Genomic DNA, 9,729 nt, shown 5'->3' with positions numbered 1-9,729 from the left:
TTACGTTCTGATCATGTTTGCTTTCACTCACACAGAGTCAGTTTTACCTGTCAATCTCACCTCTGCTGACCCCTCTTCTCCTTTGTCACCTTGTGTGCAGCGACCATGAAGAACAGTAACAACAGTCTGATGTTACCCGGAGCGAATGGGAACAACATGGACACGGCCGGCTTCTCTGAGGGGGACTTGCTGCTCCAGGTACGAAACAAGTTCAGCTGCATGGGGGGAAACAACACCCATTTAAACTCTCCTTATTATTTATCCTAATGCTTCTGTACACTGACATGTTGAGGACTGTTACTTTACTGCAAGGAGCAAATACTGTAACCTTTAGGTGAATATGAAAATAACTATAACTATAACCTCCTACAGGTGGTAAATAGTTTAGAACCACCAGCACCACAGCTGTCACAGAGGTAATGATGCTTCCAGGCGTTTTGGTGTCATTATTGAGGCCAAATGAGTTCAAAATGAAAGCTGGCCACATGAATCAGACAGCAGCATGCACGCTGTTACACCCTTACAACAATATGCAACCAAATTCCATGAGTGAAGCTACCTTTAGTCCTCTCAGGACAGGTTGTTGTTGTAATTCCATAAAACATTACACAGAGCTTCATTAGAAATGAAATGAGGGGCGGTCGGTAGCATGGTGGGTTAAGCGGCCGCCCAGTGTGTGGAGGCTACAGTCCTCGCTGCAGCTGGCCCCGGTTCGAATCCCGAATCAGACTGCCATTTACTGCGTGTCACTCCCCCTCTCCCTGCTTCTTGTCTGTCTTCAGCTATCCTATCATAAAAGGCCAAAACAATAATCTTTAAAAAAAAAAAAAGAGTGACAGATGAAAGCCGGGCACTCTAAAAATAGCATAACCCTTTAACAGTTTCAGAAAAAGCTGCTGCTGCTTCACACCGCTGACCTGACTGATAAGTGAACAGCCCGGGGCAAGCAGGTGCATTAATGCGCAGTCAAACAGTGTTGATGTGTGCACTAATCGTGTTGGTTAGAGCTAATCCAGGTCTATCCATCATGCAGGAAGTCATGACAGGTGAGTCTGTTCATCCAGGTGCCTTTTGCCAAAGCTCTGCCACGCTTTGTGGTCCTTTATAAAAAAAAAATAAAAAAAAACCCTGAGCTTTTCCAGCGGCCCTGCGCCTTGTTTATTCACACTCGCCTGTCAGGTATGTTTTCACACTTTGTTCTGCGTCGTGATCACAACAGGAGGTGATTATGTAACACAAAGGGGGCTTTGAGAAGCAACAGCTGTTGACGTTATTTTGGATTATAACAAGGCAGATTTACTATTCAACAAGCTGCAAAATGGATAGTAGTTTAGATCAGAGTTTTATGTAGCCATTTAAACGTTCCAATCTGTGGAAGCATACTGTGAGCTGTCCTCGTACCACACCACCCTGATCACTCTCTGAACTGCTGCAAACACCACAACTTGTGACCACCTTCCAAATGTAAAAAAGCAAAACTGTTGCATCCATAGTGAATTATTTTATAGCGTGTTTAGCATGTGTCTCTGTTTGTGATAGGATTTGTGTCCACATGTGCGTACCTAACATGTATGCATCTGCTTTATGAAAAGTCTGTGAGCGCTGACCGGCTGTCTGTTCCCCCGTACAGGCACTGAACGGGTTTGCAGTGGTGGTCACATCGGAGGGATCTGTGTTTTATGTCTCTTCCACAATCAAGGACTACCTTGGCTTTCATCAGGTGAGTAAAGGGAAATTTAAAAAAAAAAAGATTTTCGTGCCCAAACACTTTCTGTTAAGATTTGGTGTTGTTCTCTTTGAATTCATCAGTGATGATGTGATGATGATGATGTTCTCTCCTCTGCCCTGCAGTCGGACGTGGTTTATCAGAGTGTGTTTGACCTCATCCATACTGACGACAGGGCCATGTTCAGGGAGCAGCTTCACTTTGCTCTCAACCCCCCAGCTGCTGGTGCCGGTGGAGATGGTAAGAACTGGAAATGAAAAATCATTCTTTGGATTCAGGTTTTTGACATGAGGTCAGTCCCCACGCCTCTGTGTGAATAAGATATGGATTTGACATAAAGCAGAGGCTCATGGTTCAGGTAAACGGCTCTCATGTGTAATGTTTAATCTCTACCTGTTGTTAGGTCTGCAGAGCTGTGGTAATGTGGTGATGTACAGTCCTGAGCAGCTTCCACCAGAGAACTCATCCTTTCTGGAGAGGAGCTTTGTGTGTCGCTTTCGCTGCCTCCTGGACAACTCCTCCGGCTTCCTGGTAAGTAATATTTGAAGTTCTATCTTTACTGGGTGCAATATGTCTTTATTCTTTTTGTTTGAATTGAAACTATAGAGGGCTATTGTAAGAAAGTAACAGTATAAAGTAATAGTCTTTATTGGACCTTTCAAAAATTGAGTCAAATTTCCCTTCATCATCTCCCCCCGACTTACTCATCTCATAATATTTTACCCAAATCAGGCTCTGAAGTTCCAGGGGCGACTGAAGTACCTCCACGGCCAAAGAATTTCCAAGGACAACGGGACCTGTAACAAACCTCAGCTAGCGCTGTTTGCCGTTGCCGTGCCGGTCCAGCCTCCGGCCATTGTGGAGATCAGAGCTAAATTGCTCCTCTTTCAAACCAAGCACAAGCTGGATTTCACACCCATGGGTATTGACAGCAGGTGCTACAGACACTTTCATTCTTCTTTTTCTATTTACAAAATTCCAGAAGTCCTAAACTCTGGCTGTTGATGAATCACTTGAAGTTTTATTCCATCCTCTTTTGTCTCTGTGCAGGGGGAAGGTTATTCTGGGTTATTCAGAGATCGAACTGTGCATGAAAGGCTCCGGATACCAATTCATCCACGCAGCGGACATGATGCACTGCGCTGACAAACACTTGCAAAGTACGTCAGCAGTTTTGACATGACTTTTATACAGTTGCCTCTTTTTTTGTTCTCCTCATACTACTTTTAAGAAAAACTTTCCATTTCTTCTAAAGCGCTAAAGAATGTGCTGAAGAAAGTGTAACGGGAAAAAAGATGAACATATCAAGGAGTATTTACTGATGAGCTCTCATTGTGTGTTGTTCTTGTCTTTTTTATCTCAGTGATTAAAACAGGAGAGACCGGTCTGACTGTTTTCAGGCTCCTGAGTAAGTCGGGCAGCTGGGTGTGGGTGAAGTCCAACGCCAAGCTCATCTACAAAGGAGGAAGACCCGAGTTCATCATTGCATATCAGAAAGCTATAGTGTAAGTGATGGATCCTATCAATGCTTGCTAAAATTATGAAATGAAAGAAAAAAGGACACCCATAACAGGAAATGCTCAACAATGTTTCTTACTAAGCTCGTCTAATTTGGTCTGTTCCAGCAACTCCGAGGGTGAGGAGTATCTGCGTCAGAGGGAGCTGCAGCTCACCTTCAGCGTCATGACAGGAGAGGCCGTCCTCTATAACACCGGCACCACGGTGGATGTCGCCCAGTTTCAATTCAATAAACTGTTCGGCGACACGGACACACACAACGACGTGGTCCCCGGCTCTTTGGTCGACTGCTTCCTGAAACAGGACGAAGCGGTCTACAACCAGACAGTGGACACCCCCTCACCTTTGGACCAGTTGTTTAATGAGAGCCGGGCCCTGGTCACCGTTCCTAGTGACGCGTGGCAAGAAACGGGGCCTACAGCTCCAACAGGTGCCCCTGTGGTGAAAGAGGAGGCCAAACAGTCAGCGATAACGATGATCGACAACCTGGAAAAAATGGCTCAGAACGGGGACTTCTGCACGGTGTTGCAGAATCTGGACATCAGCGATTCGGAGCTGATGGAGTGGGAAAACGCCATCAAGAGATTAAGTCAGGATGAGATTCAGCAGAGCAATGTCAGCTCGGAGCTGGACAGCATCCTCACCAATGACATATTCGATTACATTGATACTGTTTTGTTCAAGGAGAAGGAAGAAAACTGCCGCAGCAGCCCCAGCTGCCTCACGGCGGGCAACAGAGATCAGCAGGATCCGTTCGGTCAGGCTGCGCAGCTCTCGGCTATGGGAGAGCTGTTTGAGACGCCGAGCCCTGATCCTGCTTACTCTCTGATGAATGGCGTCTACGCTCACCAGCAGGATACCATGAACGTGATCACGGGGCAAAACTTAACAGAGCCCGCGCAGGTGTTCAACGGCACCCAGAAACTCTCACACCACGCTCCCCTGATCACACAGGCCGAAAACAACCTGCCCACTGTTCAACAACTGCAGCTCCAGGACATTTTCAGCGCGTCTATAGAGCTCCCAGAGCTCACTGTGCCTGACATGTCAGCCCCTTTTCAGTCCTTTGGGCAGGCATCTCTCAGGCACATGGGAGTTTCTGGACAGACACAGTCCAGCCCACTTCTGATGTGTCCTCAAAACAATTTGCAAGCTCCTGAAATGGCAGCGAATGGACAGTTACTACAGAGCTCTGTTAAACAGCCAAGCAATGTAGCACCCGGTGTAACGGACATTTTGCCGCCACTGATTCCTTGCAATGGCTTTAATTCCTCTAACGTGCCTAATATTCAGATTCCCTTTTCCGCAGCATGTCTGCAAGGAAGCCCCCCCCTGGAAACGCACAACCACCAGGTTCGGCAGTGGCCACAGAGCCAGCAGCAGAAGCTGCCTCCCGCTGGCATCGTGCAGAACGGACATGAGCTGATGCCAGCATGCCACAGCCAAACTCCAGGAGGCCAAACATTCCCACGTGCTGGCCTTTTGCCAAGGAGTGTCACCGGACTGAACCACAGTCAGCTGGGAGGGCTGGCGTGTGGCCAGGCAGCTACTCAGAGCAGCTGCATGTTTGACCAGCACTCTTCTTCCAGTCCAGCAGGAGGCGACATTCTGACTCTGTCGAGGTCTTTGGGCTTGCGGCCAGGTGGCACTACTCTGGATCAGAGTCCGCCTCCAGGTTTGTGTTATTTCCAGTGGAACCACAGCAAGCCCGTGGTAGGAACATCAGCCATCAACCAGCAGAACGCCAACATCAGTCCTCTGAGCGCCCCGCCCAGTATGTCCTCCTCGGAGCACACGTTCAACATTCAGCACTACCCGGAATGTCACAGACAGACACAAGTCAACATGTCCCACTCTGGGTTGGATAATTTTACCCAACAGGAAAACTATGCAAGAAAAAGAAAAATTAATGAGAAATAATTCTTTTCAGGCCATAATTAAATGTAGAATCGATTCCGTCGATTTGTTAAATTGTTAAATTAATCAGTTCACTGTCAAGTTTATACAGTATACATACAATATGTCAGGATGCAGAAACAAAATACAGTTACAGTGACAAACAAATCAAAAATGTTCAATTTACTGTGACGTGAAACAAAGGAAAGAATCACACGCTCCACACTTGAGAAGCTGGAATCACTAAATAGTTTTCAATTATCAAAAATAGCTGGTTGTTTCTGCACTTTTTTCTCAGCAGCAGCCATTTTGACTGCTGTGAAAAAGGTGTGTTGAATGTAAGAAAGAAAACAAAAACAGGAATGTGGAATAGCATTAAAATCGTTGGCTTAGTTATCACTCGTAAAACAGTTACTTTACATTCTCTGTTTGAAAAACAAACAAAAAAAAAACAGTTTCCTTTAACCGTGTATCCTCTCTGCTGTACTCAGCGGGATCAAACACCTTCCGCTGTACACAGCGCAATATTTCCTGCTCGTGACGAAGCCATGAACCCGTCAGAGCCGGCAAGACGCAGTATAGTTTGCCTGTATCAGTCAGATCATCCTATGTTTTATATCACTCTGTATCATATGTACTTTGTCCAGTCCGCAATGTTTAAAAGCTGTCGCTCGTCAGGTTTTAGTGAAGATACACTATGACAATAATAATGAAGTATAAAACCACAAGTGCGTTGCAGCAGGATGGAGCTTGAGCCAGCTAGGAGGATCAAGGTCAAGTCAATCCAAATAGCCAAAGACAGATATTTTTATAGGAGGAAGCAGACGTGGTCACGTGCTTGTTTTCAGCCAGTCACATACTATCCACACATACATATAATGCGAAAAGAATCACTGAAAAGGAAATCACAGCTGTGCCTTCAAATTCTAAAATAATGTGTTTTGCAATTTGAAATGAAATCCTTGAATGTGGTTGAGGTATGTGTTTGCTGTAGCAGGTATTGGTCTGCTTTAATTCAGTTAAATCTCATATGTACAGAATACATCTTGTTTGTCTGTGTGCAGTATAAATGTGCTTTAATAGAGAACGCCTTCCGCTGAAGATCTCAAAGCCCCGACAGATACAGAAATAAGCCGAGAAGAAAAGATCATTGTATGGTTAGAACGTGCGGAGCTTCCACCCATTTCCATCCCGCAGCAGCTTTTTTTCTTACTCATGCACTTCACCTGGTGTCATTTCGAATCGCGTGAATTCGACGTGTAATCAGCTGACTTAACAAGTTATTGAGGAGAGCTTGCTATTGTTATAGTTATTCTTGATGTGCAGAGTTTAAAGGACACCGTCCCTAAATCTGGATGCAACAGATGAATAAAAACAACCTTCAGTTCACAGACGCAGCTCAGTCTGCAGCAGCTCTCACCCACATAGATTCTCCTATATTTTAGAAACACCCTGAAATATATATCACCTTATAAGTTGTGCTTTCATGCCAAACAGAGGCTGAAAAGTGTCTCTGTATATATATATATATATATGTGCGTGTGTGTGTGTGTGTGTGTGCCTTCTTGTATAAAGCATCTTAAAATAATATTTTCCTCAGTAAGATGATCCTTCAAACTGCACTACTAAAGGAAGACATGTCCATAGTAGATGCAGCATCCTTCCTGTAAATGAATGAGGTTTTAATCCTAAAGTGCATTTCAAGCCTGTGAGGAAAGACTATTTTCCTTTTACACAAAAACGTCCCGATCGATGGATGCAAGGGAAACAGGTTTCTTTCACTGATGAACAGGACGAACATGGACCTCACAGAGGCTTTAAACTGGTGTGACAGTGCACTCAGATCATATTTACGTTGCTGTGTCTGTGTCCTGTTTGTGCTCTTCAGTCTTTTACTTTTTTTTTACTTTTTTTTCTGGGTCCTTTTTAAAAAAAAAATCTGATGTAATATCCACACTACAAAAAAAAATAGCATTAATGGTTTAGCATGAGCAAAAACAGCATTAACATGGCAGCTTGACCATACTCCTGCTGCAACTGTAGGAAATCACTCAGTATTTTTGAAACTTTCCTTCTATTGTGAATGTTTTCGGACAGTACAAAGCTTAAAAAAAAAAAAATGACCATGTTAAGAAGTCTAAAGGTCTTTTAGGCACCGATTATCGCGGCCTTCTTTCCTGTGTCCTGATTGCTCATTGTTCTTTGCTGTAAGGAAAGAGCAGCGTCACTGTCGGCCCTGTAGAGGAGCTCAGTGTGAAGCAGCCCATAAATCAAACTTTGACGTCGGACTTTGATACAGATGTGTCATGATTGTAGCCACTATAAAAACAGCCCGGAGCCAAATGTTTTTGTTCACAGCCGTGTTCATGTTTTGTAGCTAACATGTGCTTTGACAGTTGCCATATTTCTATTTGCAAAAAAAAAAAAAAGAAAGAAAAAAAAAGTTTAATGTAATACACATATATCTCATATATAAGTAATTATCATATCTATATCCAACCTGTATGTTAAACAAAGAAACACCCTTTGTGGACCGTTTAATGCTTTTTCATAAATACATGTGTGCAATGATTAAGACTGTGTCGGCCTCATTTCTGTATAAAAATGGATGTTATGGATCACATCAAACTTAATCATCTTTATTGTTTATCTAAAAACTACCTGTGATGACAAACTGCATCAGCGACGGCTACAACATCTGTGTTTGATTCATTAAGCAGAAAATATTTAAAACCCACCCGTGCTTGTGTTTAAGTTGCTATGGAGATGCAAATGAGGGAGATTAGGAGGCTTAAAGGAAGGGGGGGGTGGGGGCAACACAGCACTGGGTCATGTGATGAAGACTGGAAGAAGGATGATGAGTTTGTCCACTAGAGGGCTCACTCAGCCTCCAGTGTGTCATGTACCCAATGGACGTGAAGCTTAGTCCAAAAATCCGGGGTCATGCATCTACCCATAAATATTGCAATATAATGAGGAGCTGTATGAATAAATAGGTATTATTACCTCATTATTTTTGATGTAACTTCTGCTGCTTGAGGGAGCATGAGTCATTATGAAATCAACATTAGCCACAGAATACTGACCCACATACAGCGAGACAAATCCATTCTGATTCATGTCGAGTGAAGTAAATGGTAAATGGATTGTCTTTTGACCACTCAAGTTGCTTTTACATATCTACATATCATATTCACACGTTCATACACTGACAGCATTGGCTGCCATGCATTGCCATGCCAAACATTCACACAGGGCCTTCAGGAGCAATCTGGGGACATCCAAGGACACGCAGACTGGAGGAGTCTGTGATCAAAGCACCAGTCATCTGATTGGTGGACTACTCACTCTACCTCCTGAGCCATGGCTACCGAAGTATCCTTTATGAGATACACTGGGCAAATATGTCATGCCTTCATCATCCAAAAAAATAATAATTAAATAAATAAAAAATCTGCTTGCAGAACACTGAAAGATGTCAAGCGCTTACTCATGGTGGGAATTGTTAAGTCTCTGTTAATAATATTGTGAGAGTACGGTCTAAACCTGCACTATGGAAACTGTCATGATATAACGTCTGTTCTGGCGGTATATACTGTATATAAGTGGATATATTACATACACCTGTGTATGCCCTGCTCTACAACACTGACTATATGGCTGCAATATATCAGCTTGTGGTTATATTCAGAAGAAAAGAGAAAAAAAAAGAAGAAAGAAAAAAAAGGGTACAATGTTTTTACTGCCGGCTCGGTTGCCAAAAACACAAATGGAGCTCAAGCCACAGTTTAAAAGCCACAACCATTGTACATTTTTTCCATTGCAAAGGCACATTCTAGGGTTTGAGGACAAAGAGCCTGCGTGCTAATGTAATATTATATACAGCCGATTGTATGATCTGATTTCCCAGTTCTCTTTGATCGCCTGTCCCTTTCATTTAACACTGCACACTGTGTTTCCTCAGAAAATGAAATATAGTTACATAATGAATCCAGGCTTCAGTGAGGTCCAAACTGTTTGTATTCCCTGATTTGTTTTACTGGAAGATACTGGATAGTGTAATTTTGTTATTGACTTACTTTTGACAGCCCTTTTAACATGTTGGTAATGTTCCATGCAGGACATTTCATATTTGCGGTGGAAAATGATGAAAAAAGAAGAATGGGGGGAAAAAAAGTGAAAATGTCAAAGTGTAATTATTTCAGTGTCCTAAAACTCAGAATACTAAGGTAGTGCCAGACTGATTATTATTAGTAAAACCAACATAAAGCTCCACCATATTCTCGACAGCAGCTCAGTACTAGAAGTACAGAGACAGAATACTGCTCATGAGACGTACATGAGAGAGTACATTAATGAGATCTATAGTGGACTCAAGTGCAAACACCAACCAAAGACTGAATTAGTTTATTGATGACACTAAAGGGAATGTGTGGTGCAGGTGGGAGAGCCGTGGAGCCAGACAAACAGAGCTGACAGACGAGGCTTCCGAACAACAGAAAAATCACAATGAATCAAACAAGAGCAAAGTTACAAAAATACAGTTGACCATAGAACTCTTACCACTGGGGAAAATGAAGGATACAAAG

The 9,729-nt window shown here is 43.2% G+C and overlaps 1 protein-coding gene across 1 annotated transcript in view; it reads left to right on the top strand.

Moving 5' to 3' along the window:
• The window catches only part of LOC104924857 (aryl hydrocarbon receptor), a 32,797-nt gene extending 25,082 nt beyond the window's left edge, over positions 1–7,715 (top strand). Inside the window, exons 3-10 of the mRNA XM_019277071.2 lie at positions 101–198; positions 1,631–1,720; positions 1,852–1,966; positions 2,130–2,257; positions 2,459–2,661; positions 2,777–2,886; positions 3,090–3,231; positions 3,352–7,715. Of these exons, the coding sequence (XP_019132616.2) occupies positions 101–198; positions 1,631–1,720; positions 1,852–1,966; positions 2,130–2,257; positions 2,459–2,661; positions 2,777–2,886; positions 3,090–3,231; positions 3,352–5,164 (2,699 nt within the window). The 3' untranslated portion in view covers positions 5,165–7,715. The remainder of the gene's footprint in view (positions 1–100; positions 199–1,630; positions 1,721–1,851; positions 1,967–2,129; positions 2,258–2,458; positions 2,662–2,776; positions 2,887–3,089; positions 3,232–3,351) is intronic.
• Positions 7,716–9,729: the final 2,014 nt, after the last annotated feature.

The sequence above is a fragment of the Larimichthys crocea genome, chromosome XVIII (genome assembly GCF_000972845.2).
Source record: "Larimichthys crocea isolate SSNF chromosome XVIII, L_crocea_2.0, whole genome shotgun sequence".
Taxonomy (NCBI): Eukaryota; Metazoa; Chordata; class Actinopteri; family Sciaenidae; genus Larimichthys; species Larimichthys crocea.
The sequence above is the reverse complement of the archived record's forward strand: the minus strand, read 5'-3'. Positions and strand labels throughout refer to the sequence as shown.